This window comes from Pristiophorus japonicus, chromosome 2 (assembly GCF_044704955.1).
Source record: "Pristiophorus japonicus isolate sPriJap1 chromosome 2, sPriJap1.hap1, whole genome shotgun sequence".
Lineage (NCBI taxonomy): Eukaryota > Metazoa > Chordata > Chondrichthyes > Pristiophoridae > Pristiophorus > Pristiophorus japonicus.
In genome coordinates this window covers 52,249,909-52,271,555 of record NC_091978.1, presented here as the reverse complement: position 1 = coordinate 52,271,555, position 21,647 = coordinate 52,249,909, and the positions used below count along the sequence as shown (strand labels likewise).

Genomic DNA, 21,647 nt, shown 5'->3' with positions numbered 1-21,647 from the left:
CTGTGGGGCACATGCTAAGTACTGTTGCTGAAAGTGATTAACAGACAGGGTTTTGTGTTTAGTGATCCCGGGTGTGTTACCGATGCCTTCCCTGGACACGATGGCTAGGAGAGGTATGGAGAGCTGGGACTTGTCTATGAGAATAACCAAAGTTTTGAGAACTTAAATGATCTAGAGTTAGAAAGGAGAAAAGGTCCAAAAATGGAAGAGTCAGTAACAGGACACCAATTAGTTTCCTTTTATCCTGGACTCGACACACTGTGTTTGAAACAAAGCTGATTTATTTGACATATATGCAGAATTTTAAACTCCAACATAGTTAGGAGGTTATCAGCAGAAACAAACCCCATGGTTCAGTCCTGGGTATAAATATCAGTGGCAACAGCAGAATCCAACCCATGCAGTTGCATGTGAACTCGCCGGTGTGTCAGCAGATTGGATGACTGAGTGAATCCCTTCCCACACACGGAACAGGTGAACGGCCTCTCCCCAGTGTGAACTCTCTGGTGTGTCAGCAGGTTGGATGAATTCGCAAATTCCTTCCCACACACGGAGCAGGTGAACGGCCTCTCCCCAGTGTGAACTCGCTGGTGTTCAGTGAGGTTAGATGAATTAGTAAATCCCTTCTCACAAACAGAGCAGGTGAATGGCCTCTCCCCAGTGTGAACTCGCTGGTGTGCAATGAGGTGGGATGACTGCGTAAACCTCTTCCCGCAATGAGAGCATCTGTACGGTCTCTCATCGGTGTGAATTTGCTGATGTTTCAGGAGGATGGACGAGAGAGTGAATCCCTTCCCACACAGGGAGCAAATAAATGGTCTCTCCCCAGTGTGACTGCGTCGGTGAGTTTCCAGCCGGGATGGGAAATTGAATCCCTTCCCACAGTCCCCACACTTCCACGGTTCCTCCCTGGTGTGACTGCACCTGTGTCTCTCCAGGTTGAATGATCGGGTGAAGCCTTGTCCACACACAGAACATGTGTACGGTTTCTCCCCGCTGTGAATGGTGCTTTTTGCTTCCATGTTAAAAAGGCCGATGATATTCAGGTCCTAATGAATTGAGTGAGTCAAATCTTGTTGTGATGTTTGGTTTGATCTTCCTGTCGACAAATCCTCCCCTTCTTATACCCTGTAAAATGAATTCAAACAGGGGAAAAGAGAGTGAGAGAGATAACCCACGAAAATACAAGACAGCTTGTGAAACTGAGCTTAATGAGTCTGGTCATTTGTGGGGCTGGCACTAAGAAAAAGTGACTACGAAAGCGGCCGGATTGTTATAAAAAGCGAACTAGTTCACTAATGTCCTTCAGGGAAGGGAACCTGCCACCCGGTCTGGGCCTACACAAGACTGGCCTCTATGGGAGGAGAGAAAGAAGGATGGGGGAATGGAGAAGGACTTTATACATCTGCAACTCGACCAGAACTTTGGCAGAACCTCCCAAACCCACGACCTCCACCACTTTGAAGGACAAGGGCAACAGGTGCATGGACCACCATTACCTCCAAATTCCTCTCCAAGTCACACACCATACTGACTTGGACATATATCGCCTTCCCTTCATCGTCGCTGGGTGAAAATACTGGAATCCTTATCTAACAGCACTGTGGGAGTACCTTCACTACACGAACTGCAGCGGTTCAAGGCGGTAGCCCACCATCAGCCATGAACTTATTGAATGGCGGTGCAGGCTCAAAGGGCCGAATGGCCTACTCCTGCACTTATTTTCTATGTTTGTTTATCACCATCTCAATCTCAATGGGCAACTGAGGATTGGCAATACATCCTGGCCTTGCCAACAATGCCCACATACCATGAATTGATTCAAAAATCTGCATATGTAAAATGGATTGAAAGCCTCTACAGAAATACTTGTTCCAAAACAATACTCTTTTACATTGTACAGACAGTATCTGCTGAACAACCTGATCTATTTCCCTTGACAGTCCCACATAGGAAATTGTTGGTCCTACTGGGCTCAGAAGTACTGGAGGTTAAACCCAGCAGCTTCTCCTCCATCTCCACTCCAGCTCAACCTGATGCAACTAACAGAACTACACAGGAGGCCAAGGACTTAAGTCTTCAATAAAGAGAAAATACTGAAAATACTCAGCAGGTCAGGCAGCATCTGCAGAGAGAGAAACAGAGTTAACGTTTCAGTTCGTTGACCTGCTGTCAGCATGCAATAAAACACTTCCCAACAGTCGCGGACTCATGGCGGCCGCAGGACCCACAATTCTCTGCGTCCTAGAAAATGCTCTGATTTCCCCACTGAGAGTGCACATGCTCCCCAGGCCCGCGGCCATTCTGTGAGCGCCTGGGTCCTGTCTTTTGTCCCGAGTCAGTCTCGGTGGAACCGGTTTGAAGATTCCCCTCTCCACCTCTGTAGGTCGCCACCGCCTGTGCATGCTCAGGTCACACTGCCCGGGTGATTGACGGCAGCTCCGGACCAATAGGAAGAGTGGGACAGGACTGGAGGACAGAGCGGGTGGTTGGTCCTCCAACCAATCGGAGTGTGTGAGGGGCAGGGCTTGCAGCACCCAGTGAGTGGGGCCGAGCCCGGATCTCCCTCATTGGCTGAGCATGCACGGGGGGCGGGGCGACTGTGGATGAGGCAGCGGGTGAGAGATGGGTGGAGGCAGTGGGTTAATAAACCCTGGGGGGGGACGCGGGCTTCACACACACCGAATGCGGGCCCAAGCCCGAGAGAAAACACTCCGCATTATCTTCTTTACACACACCCAGTGTGGGCCTTAGGTCCCGAACAAGAACCTCCGGCGTTTGCCCCGAGCGGGGCGGCAGCTGCGGGGCTTTCTCCCGGTGACAGGCCCGGGTCAACGGCTGCCATCTTGTGAGGCTCAGGGTGCAGCAGGGCGCATGCGCGGCCCCCTTGGGCAGGAACCAGGAGGAGAGAATGTTGTGAATTTCTATCCTGGACTCTCAGTGATGGCTTTTGTAAACTCCTGTTACAGGCTGTGAGAGGGGCAGCATTTACAGACCGCAAACCAAACATCACATCAAGATCTGACAGTCACTCCATTCACCAGGACTTGAATATTATCAACCTTTGAATGTGGAAGGAGAAATGTTTGCCTGTTCTGTCTGTGGGATAAGATTTCAAACATCAGTGTGACTGGGAAAGCACTGAGACATACACACCCGAGTGAAAGTGTTCCAGTGCACTGACTGTGGAAAGAGCTTTAACCAGTTACACAGCCTGAAAAAACATCGCACCATTCACAGCAGGAAGAAACCGTACACGTGTTGTGTGTGTGGATGAGGCTTCAACTGATCATCCAACCTGGAGAGACACAAGGACACTCACATCATGGAGAAACCGTGGAAATATGGGGACTGTGGGAAGGGATTCAATTACCCGTTCCAACTGGAAACTCATTGACACATTCACACCGGGGAGTGGACGTTTACCTGCTTCGTGTGTGGGAAGGGATTCACTCATGCATCCAATCTCCGAACACACTAGCGAGTTCACACTGGTGAGAGGCCGTTCACTTGCTCTGCATGTCGGAAGGGGTTCACTAAATTATCCCACCTGCTGACACACCAACTTGTTTACTTTGATGAGATCTTTTAAAGGTCCTGACTGTGAGAAGAGCTTTAAAAGCAAAGTATCTGTTGACACACCAGTGAGTTCACACTGGGGAGAGATTGTTCAGCTGCTCTGTGTGTGGTAAGAAATCCAATCAACACCTCACCTGGTGAGACACCAACGAGTTCACAGATGACTGCAGGGGTTGGATTCTGTTGTTCAGATGAGACAGTAAACAGAGACCCCCATCTACTCTCAGGTGGACATAAAAGATCTATGGCATTATTTCGAAGAAGAGCATGGAAGTGATCTCTGGTGCCCTGGCCAATATTTATCACTAAAACAAAACAGATTATCTGGTCCGTATCACATTGCAGTTTGTGGGAGCACGCGGTATGCAAATTGGCTGCCGCGTTTTCTACATTACAACAGTGACTGCACTTCAAAAATACTTCATTGGCTATGAAGCACTTTGGGACGTCCCGAGGTCATGAAAGACGCTATATAAAGTATTTTCTCTGCATTGTGCCTGTAATGAAAATGACTGAACGTTAGTCCCAGTGTAGCCTTTGCTGTTATGAATGTGTGTGTCTTTTAATGAGCCTCACATCCTTGCTCACGTCAGCTGCAATTGTGTAAAAAGGGTATATATAAAGAGATGGTCTTTATGTGGAAAAGTAAAACAAGGAAACGGTATCTGTGTGCGATAGTGACACAGCCTTGTGGTCACAGTCAGAACAAAACACAGATATCCTTGTGATTCGGTAGAAAGAGAGATGAGGTGCTGCAGACAGATTTTAGGGAGCTTGGAAAGAGATTAAAAAGCAGGACCTCAAAAGGTAGTAATCTCTGGATTACTCCTGGTACTACGTGCTAGTGAGTATAGAAATAGGAGGATAGAGCAGATGACTGCGTGGCTGGAGAGATGGTGCAGGAGGGAGGACTTTAGATTCCTGGGACATTGGGACCGGTTCTGGGGGAGGTGGGACCTGTACAGGGCAGATGAATTGCACCTCAACAGAGCCAGAACCAATACCCTCGTGGGGAGGTTTGCTAGTGCTGTTGGGGAGGGTTTAAACTAATTTGGCAGGTGGGCGGGCACCAGGATATGGCATTAGAAAGGGGAAACAAAGTGCACAAAGAATTGGGAGAGACAGTTAGCAGTAGAGAAAGAAACAGTACGGTATTAGGTGGTCAGACAGAGAATATTAAATATTCCTGGATATAAGATGCTCAGGAAAGGTAGGAAAGAAAGGAGGTGGGTGGCAGTATTGGTTAAGGAGAATGTTGCAGTGCTGGAGACAGAGGATGTCCTGGAGGGGTCGAGGACAGAATCTATTCGGTTAGAGTTGAGAAACAATAGAGGTGCCATTACACTACTCAATGTATTCTATAGGCCACCAACTAGTGAGAAGGATATAGAGGAGCAAATTTGCAGGGAAATTACAGAGAGGTGCAAAAACAATTGAGTAGTGATAATGGGGGACTTCAACTATCCTAATATAGACTGGGTTAGTAATAGTGTGAAGGACAGAGAGGGGGAAGAATTTCTGAAGTGTGTTCAGAAGAACGTTGTTGCCGGCCCAACGAGGAAGGAGGCATTGCTGCATCTGGTTCTGGGGAATAAGGTGGGTCAAGGAGAGCAAATGCCAGTAGGGGAACATTTAGGGAACAGTGATCGTTATATCATTAGGTTTAGACTAGCTATTGAAAAAGACAGGGAGCAATCTAGAGTAAAATTACTTAATTGGAGGAAAGCAAATTTCATTGGGTTGAGAACAGTCTGGCCCAGGTAAATTGGAATCAAAGATTGGCAGGCAAAACTGTAATCGAACAATCGTCTCTTTAAAGAGATGGTTTGGGTACAGTCAAGGTAAATTTCCACGAGGGGGAAAGGTAGGGCAACTAAAGCCAGAGCTCCCTGGATGACGAAAGAGATATAGAGGAAGATGAAGGAAATTAAGGGGGAAATCGTGGAGGTACTGGCTATACTCTTCCAATCCTCCTCAGATACGGGGGTGACAGACCGTCAGTTTAACCTCGGTATTGGGGCAGCTTTTAGAAAGGATAATTAGGGACAAAGTTAAGTCACTTGAGCAAATGTGGATTAATTAAGGAACGTCAGTATGGATTTGTTAAAGTCAAATCGTGTTTCACTAACTCGATTGAGATTTTTTTTAATAAGGTAACAGAGTGGGTTGATGAGGGCAATAAAAGGGACAGTGGCAGCATGGATATAAAATTGGCTAAGTGAGAGGAAACAGGGATTACTGGTGAACAGTTGTTTATCAGACTGGACGGAGATAAATGGTGGTGTTCCCCAGGGTCTGTACGAGGGCCACTGCTTTTCTTGATATACATCTTGATATATATCTTGATACAGCAGAAGGGTCGAGAACCAGAGGACACAGATTTAAGGTGACTGGCAAAAGAACCAAAGGAGATGCAAGAAAAACTTTTTTACTCAGCGAGTGGTTAAGATTTGGAATACACTGATCGAAAGGGTGGTGGAGGCAGACTTAATTCTATCTTTCAAGAGGGAGTTGGATAAGGATCTGAAGGAAAAGAATTGCAGGGCTACAGGAAAGGGCAGGTGAGTGGGACCAGCTGAGAGTCGGCACGGGCTCGATGGGCTGAATGGCCTTCTTCAGTGTTGTAACCATTTTATAATTCTATGATTAATGACTTAAACTTGGGTGTACAGAGCACAATTTCAAAATTTGTAGATGACGCAAAACTTGGAAGTACAGTGAACAGTGACGAGTATAGTGACAGACTTCCAAGTGGATATAGACAGACTGGTGGAATGGGCAGGCATGTGGGAGATGAAACTCAATGCAGAAAAGTGTGAAGTGATACAAAAAGACAGGCTCAGTGAGTGGACAAGAAAGCAAGCTGTGAGGAGGACACAAAGAATCTGCAAAGGGATATAGATAGATTAAATGAGTGGGCAAAAAATTGACAGATGGAGTATAATGTGGGAAAATGTGAGGTTATCCACTTTGGTAGGAAGAATAAAAAAACCTAATTATTATTTAAAGGGAGGGAGACTACAAAATACTGCAGTACAGAGGGATTTGGGGGTCCTTGTACATGAAACACAAAAAGTTAGCATGCAGGTACAGCAAGTAATTAGGAAGGCAAATGGAATACTAACCTTTATTGCAAGGGGTGGAGAGTACAAAAGCAGGGAAGTCCTGCTAAAACTGTACAAGGTATTGGTGAGACCATACCTGGAGTACTGCGTACAGTTTTGGTCTCCTTATTTAAGAAGTGATATACTTGCATTGGAGGTGGTTCAAAGAAGATTCACTAGGTTGATTCCTGACATGAGGGAGAGAATCTCACAGGTAGCTGATACACTGTCGGTGAACATGAGGGAGGGAATGTTGCAGGTAGTCGAGACACTGTCAGGGCACATGAGGGAGGGAATGTCGGAGTTAGCTGCTGCAATAAGGGAACACGCCCAGACTCCATGGCCATTGACCGAATCAGCTGCCACTCCCATTAAAATCCCCAGACCAGCCTCTGAAGAGGCCCAAGCCAGGCCTTCCACATTACCATCTGCCCATGCCCCCACCCCCCCCACATCAAGAAGTGCGCATTACCCGAGATGTTCGAAAAAATAAGCTTGGTACCAACCAGAGAAAGGATGCGCCAGTGCCTGCAGGCAGGGGTGGAGTCAAGACCAAGCGTAGTGGGCGGTTTTGAGTAAGGTGGAGGAGAGATGGGTGCAGTCTTTCTTTGCTGCTGTTGTTGTGGTTATTTTTATTGTTGTTACTGTTGTAACTGTTCTCAAATTTAAAAAGTTTATTGTAAATTATGTAAATTTACAAGTTTAAAAGTTTGTAAGTGATCTTAAAGTTGGTAAGTAATCGTAATTGAAAACTTTAATAAAAATATTCTTGTATCAAAGTTAAGTACAAACGAGTGTTTGTTAAACTTTTGAATAAAATACATTTTAAATTATAACTGAATCATTTCCATTATTTGTTCCATTAACACAACATTACGGAACAGGTCCAAATAGTAAACATGGTCCATTTGGAATAGTTGAGCCAAGCGTTCAGGGATGAGCTGCTGGCGCAAGGCTCGAGCAATCGTTAAAGGGTACGGGGGTCCACCCTCTTCCGCCGCCGTGCTCCGGGTTCAGTTAGTTACATGGCTTCCTCCTCCTCCTCCTCCTCCTCGTCATCTGCATCTTCCTCCTCATCATCAGCCACTCTCACCTCAGGTGGGACTGCTACTACCAGCTGCTGCTGCCTCATGAAGGCTAAGATATGCAGCATGCAGCACACAACAGTGAACTGACCGGCAATCTCAGGGGAGTATTGCAAGTAGTCTCTGGAATGGTCCAGGCATCAGAAACGCTGTTTCAAGATGTCAATGGTCCTCTTTATTAAGTTGCGCGTCGCAATGTGCGACATGTTGTATTCCCAGTCAGCTTCTGTCTGGACTACGCGTAGGAGTGTCATGAGCCAGGTGGCAAGCCATACCCTTTGTCTCCCGGCAGCCAGCTCTGCCCTTCTGGCTGCTGCCGAAACATGGCAGATATAGTGCTCTCACTTGGGATGACCGCATCATGGGTGCTCCCAGGGTATCTCACATCAACTGACATAATGCGATGCCTGTCATCAAACACGAGCTGCACATTAACGGAGTGGAAGCCTTTTCTGTTCTTGTACATCTCGGAATCCTCCAAAAGGTGCTCGCAAGGCGATGTGGGTACAATCAACCCTATACCTTTGGGAAGCCAGCAATCCTGGAGAAGTCCGCAGCCCTTTCACGCATTGCCTGGGCAGTCATGGGGAACTTTTTGTAGTTCCGGGCATATAGTGCAGCAGTCACCTGCCAAATGTGTTGCATGTTGATAAATGGCGCACACATCCCCAGTTGTGGCCTGGAATGATCCAAATGCATGGAATGAAAGTGCAGCTGTAACCTTCACTTCAACTGACAAAACAGTCCTCCTGACGCTTCCAGGTTACAAGTCTGCTTTTACTAACTCACAGATCAGGGTTACAACTTCTTTGTGGAAACTTACCCTTCTCACACAGTCTGCATCACTCAAGTGCAGGTATGAACGCCTATCTTGATATACCCGACGTGGGTAAGGCCTCCTGTCCATCATCCTACATGCTCTGAGGTTCCTCGTGCGATGACGTCGAATCAAACGTCTCCTCCGCAGCACCATCATGCATAAGGCTTGCACCATCATGCATATGGCATTGTCAATATTGCCCCCACAATTAAATTGTACCTTTGCAAGAAGCTCAAAACAGCAGGAGTGAAAGCTTCTTTGCTCTCTCTCTCCCCAAGTCGACGCCCTAGTATGGACTACACCCTAGCCTGCGCATGCATAATAGGCTTACTTAGAATGGGAAGCTAGGCATTCAAATGAGGACATTTGGGGCAACGAAGTCTAATGCAATCCTTTAATTTTAGATTTTTTTTCCCCAAAGTACCACCCCACCACCTACCGAACGTCTCCTCACTGGGCTCTAGGGTCGGCCAGCAGAATTGCTCCCTCGCCCGGACACGAGACTCGGCATCCACCCCACCCCACCCTCGGGCTTCCTTTGAAGCTGCTCCATAGTGTAAGGCTTCTCATGCTTTCAGTTTGGTTTCCATCTACCCACCCACGCTTCTTTTGAAGCCGAGCCAGTGTCCGGGCGAGGGACCGATTCTGCCGGCCGACGCTCCGACCCGCGAGCCCGGTGAGGAGACGTTTGGTGGCGCCGTGGCACTTTGAAAAAAATCTACAATTAAAGAATCGCATTAGACTTCCATTTTCTCCATTTTAAGTTTGAAAAAAATTAAGTTTCATGATGCATATTTAATGTCTTCTTGACTCCCTCCAAAACTTCACATGAAAACAATGGCGTTTTTCTACATGGATTTTTTAATGTGCACTGGTTTTTCTTAAGTATCTAGAAGGTTTTTTTGGGAGTGGTCACATACGCTGTCCTAGGAGAAATGTAAGGTGGCCAAACATGCATAAATCTGAAAAACTGGCAGACATCAGGTTACGTATGACGCAACAAAAAATGAACCTAAAAAAAAAATCATAGCTAACTGAGTTACACTGGCACACTAACTTTGGGGAAACATGGATATTATAATCTAGGCCAAAAAAAGGGGAAAATTGAGCTCAAGATTCTGAGGGGGCTTGACAGGTTGGATGCAGAGAGGATGTTTCCCCTCATGGGGGAATCTAGAACAAGGGGGCATAGTTTCAGAATCAGAGGTCGCCTATTTAAAACGGAAATAAGGAGGAATATCTTCTCTCAGAGGGTCGTGAATCTTTGGAATTCTCTACCTGAGAGCTGTGCAGGCTGGGTCATTGAATATATTTAAGGTGGAAATAGACAGATTTTTGAATGATAAGGGAGTCAAGGGTAATGGGTAACAGGCAGGAAAGTGCAGTGGAGGCAGAGATCAGATCAGCCATGATCTTATTGAATGGCAGAGCAGGCTCGAGGGGCCAATTTTCCTACTCCTACTTCTTATGTTCTTATGGCTCTAAACACAATTGTAAAGGAACCTTCTGTTTAAAGTGAAACACCAGGTGAATGGCTCAAAAACATAGCAGTGATAGCTCCCCACATTGCAAAGTTCACAACGCACATGGTGTCATGTTTGTTTACAAAACACTGGGGATAGGTGCCTGCTCATCATTTTTTATTTAGTATAAATACACACGTATGTATAAATACTTATCAAAATACATCTTGATGATTATAAAGCCAAATAAATAACAATGAACTTAATAAGAACAATCATTAATATAAATCCTAATTTATTCGTCTTGAAAGGCTACAGACAAGTCAAGAAGGACGAGGAGGGATAGTTTACCATCGTCACATAGGATGTCATTTGTGACTTTGATAAGTGCTGTATATGTAACTATACAGGGCTGCAACCTCTCACACTGAATATAGACATGGCCCATGGACTCCTCTAGGCCACAATCATCACATGCGGCCTGGGAGTGGGTGAAGGTGATTAAAAACCTGTTGCTCAGGATGCTCCATCACCCGGGCACTGGGACCTGTTTGGGAACAGTCCCTGAAGCCCCACCCATTCTCTGTTCTTGTACCAAGATGGCCACACATGCACCTGAATCCGCCCTGTCCAAGATGGCGGCTAGTGACCCCGATCACCCAGACTTGTCACCGCGGGGCAAACACAGGGCTTGTGGGCTCTAATTCGGGGCCTGAGGAGTACACCGGGTGTTTATAAAGAAGGGAAGGTGGGGCTGGTTCAGAGCACATGCCCACCTTCAAGGCCAAGTCAGTGAGATGGATAGGGCTGTATCTGGCCCCCTGGGTTTGTGGGTATGGGTGGTCGCCATTGGGACCGGTTCTGCCATATGATAATGAGCCTGCCACGATGGGAGTCCAAGTTGGCGAAAAGATTACATTTATTGTTCTTTAAGGCAAAATAAACCCAAAAAAAACCTGCTTTCCCCCAGGGACCGGGGGGGGGGGGAGGAAAAAGAGGAGCCATGAAAGGTGCTATATACATGCAAGTCTTTTTTTTTCCTTCTGTGCTGTATTATTCTATGATTCTAAAACCATTCATGACTTTGAACTCCTCTATCAAATCTCCACTAACCTTCTCTGCTCTAAGGAGAACAACCCCAGCTTTGCTAAGTCTCTCCACATAACTGAAATCCATCATCCCTGGCATACCAGTAATTTTTTTCCGCACCCTCTCCAAGGGCTTAACATCCTTCCTAAAGTGTGGTGCCCAAAATTGAACATAATATTTCAACTGAGGCTGAACCAGTGTTTTATAACGGTTTAGCATAACTTTTTGTTTTTGTACAATGACTTAATAAAGTTAAGGATCCCATATGCTTTTTAACAGCCTTCTTAATTTGTTCTGCCACCTTCATGTACACCGCCAAGCCCCTCTGTTTCTGCACCTCCTTTAGAATTGTACCATTTAGTTCATATTGCCTCTCTTCATTCTTCCTACTAAAATTTATTACTTCACACTTCTGCCACATGTCTGCCCATTCTACCAGTCTATCTATGTCCTCCTCACTGTTTACTACATTACCGAGTTTTGTATCATCAACAAATGTTGAAATGATGCCCTGTATACCCAGGTCCAAGTCATCAATATATATTAGAGTGCTCTCCCAATACCGACCTCTGGGGAACACCTGTGTATACTTCTCTCCAGTCTGAAAAACAGCCGTTCACCACTACTCTCTGCCTTCTGTCACTTAGCCAATTTTGCATCCATTCCACCAGTGTCCCTTTAATCCTATGAACTTCAACTTTGCTAACAAGTCTATGATGTGGTACTTTGTCAAACGCCTTTTGAGTGTCCATATGCACAACATCAACTGCTCTACCTTTAAAACTCTGTTACTTCATCAAAGGACTCAATCAAGTTAGTCAGACACGATTTGCCTTTAACAAATCCATGCCGACTTTCAGTTATTAGCGCATAGTTTTCTAAATGCCAATGACTTTTGTCCTGGATTATTGTCTCTAACAATTTCCCCACCTCCGACGTTAGGCTGACTGGCCTGTAGATGCTAGTTTATCCCTCTCTCCTTTTTTAAAACAGTGGTGTAACATTTGCAATCCTCCAGTCCTCTGGCCGAGGAGGATTGGAAGATTATGGCCAGGGCCTTCACAATTTCCACCCTTACTTCCGTCAGTAACTGAGGGTACATCTCGTCTGGACCTGGGGTCAAAATTCAGCCTCCCGAAATGGCCTCACCGTTGGAAAGCATTGGCCACGCAGCGGAGTCGAATAGCCGCCGATTTGAGGTCCAATGACGGCCGCTCGCGAAATTCTCCTCGGTAGTTTTTACAGCGGTTCCAACTTCCGCCCCACCGCTGCCAAGCCCTCAAGTGTGTAATCAAAGTGCGCACCGCCGATCTCCCACACTTCCATCAAAATTCACCTGGAAAAATCTTCGCCGCATGGTGCCCCCGACAGCCTTTTCTGTCGGTGCACTGTGTTTTCAGTGTGTGGGACATGGCTGTGCAGCGCTCATTCATGGGGAGGGCGCAGTGCCATGGCCGTCATGTTTTTTTTTTGTCGGCTAACTGCTAGGTTGGCCCGACAATTATGCCCCCGGGTTCAGCCGAGCCGCCAACAAGCAGCCTGGTGCCCCCTCTTGGGTGCCAGACCGCTGGCTCGGCCGAAACCCTCCCTGGTGACCCAGTGGATTGAAGTTTTAAAATGGCAAAGGATCTCCCCTTTAAGTGAAGGGGAGAGACATGGTGATGCACACATGTCATGACGGCATCAGCGCCAGGCTGATGACTGATTGCAGCAGAGACTTCATGCCGCCTCCACTTCTGCCCCCTCCAGAGTGCTCACCACTGCACTTCCGCCCCCATTATGACTGATGTATGGTCCACTCCAAAAAAATTGCCAAAGAGCGGAATTTCACAAAGGCGGTGAAAATACATCAGAAGCGGTAAGCGCGACCCGTTTCGGGCCGTACTAAATTTCTACCCCAGTGACTTTTCTACTTTGAGGACTGCCAACTTTTTCAGTGCCTCCTCTTTATCTATTTTTATCCTGTCCAATATCCCTACTGCCTCCTCCTTTGCTGCTATATTGGCAGCACCCTCTTCTCTAGTGTGACAGCTGCAAAGTATTAATTTAATACATCAGCCATGCCCTCTACCCCCACAAGAATATCTCCTTTTTGGTCCCTGATCGGCCCCACCCTTGCTTTGATGACCCTTTTACTATTAGACGCGCATATTTGTACTGCAAAAATGGCTGCCATGCTCCACTCTTTGGTCCCCTTGGAAGATAAGTCACACGCTGAAGTTTCACTGGAATGTATAACTAGAACCGTCCATCCCAAGGTCTCACTGACTTTGCAAATTGTAACTCGATCCACTTTGATTTCCTGAAGCGACAGAGGACAGAGCTGAACAGAAGACAGCAAGGGCCAGCCAAAGTGCCTTACCCAAGTCAAACAGCGCCGGGAACAATATCCTCGCGGGGAGTTTTGCTAGTGCTGTTGGGGAGAGTTTAAACTAGCTTGGCGGGGGGGGGGGGGTGGGAACCTGAACAAATTCAATAGAGAAGGAAGTAAAGCTGAAATTGCAAAGCAAGCATGTAGAAAGTGAATTTGTAAGACAGAGGAAACAAGTAGTAATCAAGGAGATCTTCCTGTGCTAAATGGTATATACTTCAATGCTAGGAGTATAGCGAATAAGGCAGATGAGCCGAGAGCACAGGTAGACACTTGGGAGTATGACATTATAGCCATTACAGAAACATGGCTGAAAAAGGGGCCTGTTTTTAGTTCTGGATTTAGTTTTGGAGAATGAAGCTGGGCAGGTGGAAGGGATATCAGTGGGAGAGCACTTGGGTGCCAGTGACCATAATTCAGTCAGATTCAAGGTAGTTATGGATAAGGACAAGGATAGACCAAGAATAAAAGTCCAAAATTGGGGAAAGCTAACTTTGCTAAGTTGAGAAGTGATTTGGCCACAGTGGACTGGAAACAGCTACTTGAAGTAAATCAGTGTCGGAACAGTGGTAGGCATTCAAGGAGGAGATCCAGAGGGCTCAGGTCAAACATGTGCCCTTAAAGAAAAAGGGTGGGACTAACAATTCTAGAGCCCCCTGGATGTCTAGGGACTTACAGGGGAGGCTAAAGAATAAAAAAGGAAGCTTATGTCATACCGACAGCTAAATACTGTAGAATCTCTGGAGGAATACAAGAAGTTCAGAGATGAAATTAAAAAGGATATTAGGAATGCTAAGAGAGAGCATGACAAATTCTTGGCAAGTAAAATCAAGGAAAACCCAAAGATGTTCTGCAAATATATTAAGAGCAAGAGGATAACTAAAGAAAGGGTAAGGCCTATAAGAGACCATGAGGGTAATGTGTGTGTAGAGGCGGAAGATATGGGTAGGCTTCTTAATGAATACTTTGCGTCTGTTTTCACAAAGGAAAGGGGCAATGTAGATACTGCTATCGAGGAGGAGTGTGAAATCCTGGACAAAATAGACAGTGAGAGAGGAGATATTGGGAGGGTTGGCAGCTTTGAAAGTGGATAAGTCCCCAGGTCCGGATGAAATGCATCCCAGGCTGTTGAGCGAAGCAAAAGAGGAAATAGCAGAGGCTTTGACCATCATATTCTAGTCCTGTTTGGATTTAGGCATGGTGCCGGCGGACTGCTAATGCGGTACCCTTGTTTAAGAAGGGAGAAAGGGATATGCCGAGTGCAGGTAATTACAGGCTTGTCAGCCTAACCTCAGTGGTGGGAAAATTATTAGGAAAAATCCTGAAGGGCAGGATAAATCTACATTTAGAAAAGGCAAGGATTAATCAGGGACAGTTGGCACAGATTTGTTAAGGGAAGATCGTGTTTGACTAACCTGATTGAATTTTTCGAGGAGGTAACCAGGAGGGTCGATGACGATTAGTGCGTACAATGTAGTGTATATGGACTTTAGCAAAGCTTTTGATAAGGTCCCAGATGGCAGACTGGGCATGAAGGTAAAAGCCTATGGGATCCAGGGCAAAGTAGCAAGTTGGTTCCAAAGTTGGCTTAGAGGCAGGAAGCAAAGGTTGATGGATGTTTTTGTGACTAGAAGGATATTTCCAGTGGGGTTCCGCAGGGCTCAGTACTGTCTCCCTTGCTTCTTGTGGTATACATCAATGATCTAGATTTGATTTTGGTTAATCCTTGCCACTGGACCAAGACCTAGCTCTGTCAAGCCTGTGTGGTGGCTAGGGTGCAACAGCCACCACACGTTAAAACAATCCACGCACAGGCATCTTCCACCCTTCAAGATGTAGTTCAAGATCTGGAATATTAGGTCCTTCATTGAAATACCTGTGAACTCATCCCTTTTCGCCATGGAAGCAAGTTATCCTCGTTTCAAGGGAATGCCTATGATGATGATGAGATTTGAATATAGGGGGTATGATTAAAAAGTTTACAGATGATACTAAAATTGGCTGTGCGGTTAATAATGAAGAGGAAAGTCATGGACTGCAGGAGGATATCATTCTACTGGTCAGAACAGTGGCACATGGAATTTAATTTGGAGAAGTGTGAGGTAATGCACTTGGGGAGGGTTAATAAGAAAAGGATATACACATTAAACGGTAGGCCACTGAGAAGTGTAGATGAACAAAGGGACCTTGGAGTGCTTGTCCACAGATCCCTGAAAGTAGCAGGCCAGGTGGATAAGGTGGTTAAGAAGGCATACGGAATGCTTGACTTTATTGGCCGAGGCATAGAATACAAGAGCAGGGAGGTTATGCTTAAATTGTATAATACACTAGTAGGCCATAGTTGGAATACTGCATGCAGTTCTGGTCTGCGTATTATAGGAAGGACAGGATTGCACTGGAGAGGGTGCAGAGGAGATTTACGAGGATGCTGCCTGGAATGGAGAATCTTAGCTATGAGGACAGATTGGATAGGCTGGGTTTGTTCTCCTTGGAACAGAGGAGGCTTAGGGGAGACCTCATTGAGGTGTATAAAATTTTGAGGGACCTGGATATGATGGATAGCAAGGGTCTAATCTCCCTTGGTGGAGGGGTCAATTACGAGGGGGCATAGGTTTAAGGTGGTTGGTGGAAGGTTTAGAGGCGATTTGAGGGGAAGCTTCTTTAAGAAGAGGGTTGCTGGGGTCTGGAACTCGCTGCCTGGAAGGGTGGTGGAGGCAGAAAGGTGCTTGGACATGCACTTGAAGTGCCATAAACTGCAGGGTTACAGACCTAGAGCTGGTAAGTGGGATTAGACTGGATAACGTCTTGTTGGCTGGCACAGACATGATATTAAGTACATCATGGAATCTAATACGGCCAGAGTGATCTCCTGTACTAGTTTCGATAGCCTGGATGGTTTGGAGAGGAATTTTCCCAGATATTTTCCCCCAATTGGCCTGGGTTTTTAATCTGGTTTTTTGCTTCTCCCAGGAGATCGCATGGCTCCAGGTGGGGTGGAGTGTAAAATGTTGCAATCCATGGAGTATCGCAGTTGTGTGGGGCGGACTGGTTGGGCCGGATGCTCTTTACCTGTCCGCCATTGCTCATTGGTTTTTATGTAACCTGCAGGGCTGCTGACCGAGGGCCGTGTGGCTCTTTGTCAGCCGGCGTGGACACGATGGGCCGAAATGGCTTCCTTCTGCGCTCTAAATTTCTATGTAGCTAAGTGCATTCCTCCCCCAGCCAAAGTGCCTTACCCCAGTCGCGGTGGACAGACGTGGCATGGGAGTGCAGGGCTTGACAGACATCTGTCAAAAAAAGTGCAGTAGAAATAGTTACATAATTTTCTATTAGAGTGTTTATAAAAGACTTTTGGGTTCCCTTTTATGTTAGCCACTAATCTATTCTCATAATTTCTCCTTGCCCCTCTTATTTTATTTTTTAGATCTCCTCTATTTTCTATATTCAGCTTGATTTCCCCACTGTATTATAAACCTTACATTTGTCATAAACCTACTTTTCCTGTCTCATTTTTAACCTCCATGTCTTTAGTCATCCAACGAGCTCCAGCTTTGGATGCCCTTCTTTTCCCCCCCCCCCCCCCTCATAGGAATGTGTCTACTCTGTACCCGAACCATCTCCTCTTTCAACAATCCCAGGGGTAGATACAACACGGGCTAGATACAGAGTAAAGCTCCCTCCACACTGTTCCATCAAACACTCCCAGAGCAGACACAGCACGGGTTGGATATTGATCAAAGATCCCTCGACACTGTCCCATCAAACAATCCATGGTAGGTACAGCACGGGTTAGGATTACATCACTTAGGCTATACAGCATAGAAACAGGCCATTCGGTCCAACCAGTCCATGCCGGTGTTTATGCTCCACTCAAGGCTCCTTCCATGTTTCCTCATCTAACACTATCAGCATAACCCTCTATTCCCTCCTTCTTCATATGTTTGTCTGGACTCTGGGCAAAGAAGTTTCTTCTGAATTCCCTATTTCATTTCTTGGTGACTATCTTATATTGATGGCCTCTAGTTATGCTCTTCCCCACTAGTGGAAACACTCTGTCAAAACCCTTCATGATTACAAAGACCTCTTTAGGTCATCCCTCAGCCTTCTCTTTTCAAGAGAAGTAAAAAGAGACCCAGCCTGTTCATCCTTTCCCGATAGGTATGCCCTCGCATTTCTGGTATCATCCTTGTAAATCTTTTTTGCACCTTCTCCAGTGCCTCCCTCTTCTTTCTATAATTTGGTGACCAGAATTGTACGCAATACTTCCCAAGTGTGATCTAACCAAGGTTCGATACAAGTTTAGCATAGCTTCTTTACTTTTCAATTCAAACCCTCTATAAATAAACCCGAGTGCTTGGTTTGCTTTTTTATGGCTTTGTTATCCTGTATTGCTAGTTTTAGTGATTTGTGTATTTATGCTCCAAGATCCCTTTGCTCTACACCTTCACTTAGATTATTATTTTCCAAATAATATGTGAACCAAGAACATAAGAAATAAGAGGAGTAGGCCATTTGGCTCCTCAAGCCTGCTCCGCCATTTAATAAGATCATGGCTGATCTTATCATGGACTGAGCTCCACTTCACTGCCCGCTCTCCATAACCCTTTATTCCCTTATCGCACAAAAATCTGTCCATCTCCGCCTTAAATATAGGAACATAGAAAATAGGTGCAGGAGTAGGCCATTCGGCCCTTTGAGCCTGCACCACCATTCAATATGATCATGGCTGATCATGCAACTTCAATACCCTATTCCCGCTTTCTCTCCATACTCCTTGATCCCTTTAGCCGTAAGGGTCACATCTAACTTCCTTTTGAATATATCTAACGAACTGGCCTCAACAACTTTCATATTCAATGACCCAGCCTCCACAGCTCTCTAGGACAGAGAATTCCACAGATTTACAACCCTTAGGAGAAGAAATTACTCCTCATCTCAGTTTTAAAAGGACGGCACCTTATTCTGAGACTATGCCCCCTAGTTTTAGTTTCCCGTGTGTGGAAATATCCTCTCCACATCCACCTTTTCGAGCCCCCTCATTATCTTACCTGTATCGATAAGATCACCTCTCATTCATCTGAACTCGAATGTGTATAGGCCCAACCTACTCAACCTTTCATAAGTCAACCCCCTCATCTCCAGAATCAACTTAGTGAACATCCCTATTTTTCTTAACAAAATGTAATAGCTCACATTTATCTGCGTTGTTTCATTTTCCAATTATATGCCCATTCTTCAAGTTTACTAATGTCTTCCTGTAATGTATTGCAGTCCTCCTCAGTATTGACTATCTCCCCCCGGCCTCCTCAATTTGGTGTCATCTGCAAATTTAGAAATTGTTTTTGATTCCAATGTCTAAATCATTAATATAAATTGTGAACAACCGTGGTCCCAGCAGTGATCCTTGAACATAAGAACATAAGAAATAGGAGCAGGAGTAAGCCATACGGCCCCTCGAGCCTGCTTCGCTATTCAATAAGATTATGGCTGATCTGATCATGGACTCAGCTCCATTTCCCTGCCCGCTCTCCATAACCCCTTATAGTTTAAGAAACTGTCTATTTCTGTCTTAAATTTATTCAATGTCCCAACTTCCACAGCTCTCTGAGGCAGCGAATTCCACAGATTTACAACCCTGAGAGAAGAAATTTCTTCTCATCTCAGTTTTAAATGGGCGGCCCCTTATTCTAAGATCATGCTCCCCCATCAGTGGAAACACAGAAACATAGAAAATAGGTGCAGGAGTAGGCCATTCGGCCCTTCTAGCCTGCACCGCCATTCAATGAGTTCATGGCTGAACATGCAACTTCAGTACCCCATTCCTGCTTTCTCGCCATACCCCTTGATCCCCCTAGTAGTAAGGACTACATCTAACTCCTTTTTGAATATATTTAGTGAATTGGCCTCAACAACTTTCTGTGGTAGACAATTCCACAGGTTCACCACTCTCTGGGTGAAGAAGTTTCTCCTCATCTCGGTCCTAAATGGCTTACCCCTTATCCTTAGACTGTGTCCCCTGGTTCTGGACTTCCCCATCATTGGGAACATTCTTCCTGCATCTAACCTGTCTAACCCCGTCAGAATTTTAAACGTTTCTATGAGGTCCCCTCTCATTCTTCTGAACTCCAGTGAATACAAGCCCAGTTGATCCAGTCTTTCTTGATAGGTCAGTCCCGCCATCCCGGGAATCAGTCTGGTGAACCTTCGCTGCACTCCCTCAATAGCAAGAATGTCCTTCCTCAGGTTAGGAGACCCAAACTGTACACAATACTCCAGGTGTGGCCTCACCAAGGCCCTGTACAACTGTAGCAACACCTCCCTGCCCCTGTACTCAAATCTCCTCACTATGAAGGCCAACATGCCATTTGCTTTCTTAACCGCCTGCTGTACCTGCATGCCAACCTTCAATGACTGATGTACCATGACACCCAGGTCTCGTTGCACCTCCCCTTTTCCTAATCTGACACCATTCAGATAATAGTCTGTCTCTCTGTTTTTACCACCAAAGTGGATAACCTCACATTTATCCACATTATACTTCATCTGCCATGCATTTGCCCACTCACCTAACCTATCCAAGTCGCTCTGCAGCCTCATAGCATCCTCCTCGCAGCTCACACTGCCACCCAACTTAGTGTCATCCGCAAATTTGGAGATACTACATTTAATCCCCTCGTCTAAATCATTAATGTACAGTATAAACAGCTGGGGCTCCAGCACAGAACCTTGCGGTACCCCACTAGTCACTGCCTGCCATTCTGAAAAGTCCCCATTTACTCCTACTCTTTGCTTCCTGTCTGACAAACAGTTCTCAATCCATGTCAGCACACTACCCCCAATCCCATGTGCTTTAACTTTGCACATTAATCTCTTGTGTGGGACCTTGTCGAAAGCCTTCTGAAAGTCCAAATATACCACATCAACTGGTTCTCCCTTGTCCACTCTACTGGAAACATCCTCAAAAAATTCCAGAAGATTTGTCAAGCATGATTTCCCTTTCACAAATCCATGCTGACTTGGACCTATCATGTCTCCTCTTTCCAAATGCACTGCTATGACATCCTTAATAATTGATTCCATCATTTTACCCACTACCGATGTCAGGCTGACCGGTCTATAATTCCCTGTTTTCTCTCTCCCTCCTTTTTTTAAAAGTGGGGTTACATTGGCTACCCTCCACTCGATAGGAACTGATCCAGAGTCAATGGAATGTTGGAAAATGACTGTCAATGCATCCGCTATTTCCAAGGCCACCTCCTTAAGTACTCTGGGATGCAGTCCGTCAGGCCCTGGGGATTTATCGGCCTTCAATCCTATCAATTTCCCCAACACAATTTCCCGACTAATAAGGATTTCCCTCAGTTCCTCCTCCTTACTAGACCCTCTGACCCCTTTTATATCCGGAAGGTTGTTTGTGTCCTCCTTAGTGAATACCGAACCAAAGTACTTGTTCAATTGGTCCGCCATTTCTTTGTTCCCTGTTATGACTTCCCCTGATTCTGACTGCAGGGGACCTACGGTTGTCATCCTCGCTGCATCCACCTTGTCAAGCCCCCTCATAATCTTATACGTTTCGATAAGATCACCTCTCATTCTTCTGAATTCCAATGGGTAGAGGCCCAACCTACCTCAACCTTTCCTCATAAGTCAATTCCCTCATCTCCGGAATCAACCGAGTGAACCTTCGCTGAACTGCCTCCAAAGCAAGTATATCATTTCGTACATATGGAAACCAAAATTGCATGCAGTATTCCAGGTGTGGCCTCACCAATACCCTGTATAACTGTAGCAAGACTTCCCTGCTTTTATACACCATCCTCTTTGCAATAAAGGCCAAGATATCATTGGCCTTCCTGATCACTTGCTGTACCTGCACACGATCCTTTTGTGTTTCATGCACAGGTACCCCCAGGTCCCACTGTACTGCAGCATTTTGCAAATTTCTCCATTTAAATAATAACTTGCTCTTTGATTTTTTTTTCTGCCAAAGTGCATGACCTCACACTTTCCAACATTATACTCCATCTGCCAAATTTTTGCCCACTCACTTAGCCTGTCTATGTCCTTTTGCAGATTTTTGTGTCCTCCTCACACATTTCTTTTCCTCCCATCTTTGTATCGTCAGCAAACTTGGCT

General features: G+C 45.8%; 1 protein-coding gene across 3 annotated transcripts in view; it reads right to left on the bottom strand.

The window, feature by feature from the left end:
• Positions 1-287: 287 nt before the first annotated feature.
• LOC139238171 (zinc finger protein 239-like) overlaps positions 288-21,647 on the bottom strand; it is a 51,891-nt gene continuing 30,531 nt past the window's right edge. For all 3 annotated transcript variants that reach the window (XM_070867465.1, XM_070867464.1, XM_070867466.1), the window contains exon 2: positions 288-1,128. In XM_070867465.1, coding sequence (XP_070723566.1) covers positions 354-1,022 — 669 coding nt within the window. In that variant the 5' untranslated portion in view covers positions 1,023-1,128 and the 3' untranslated portion in view covers positions 288-353. The remainder of the gene's footprint in view (positions 1,129-21,647) is intronic.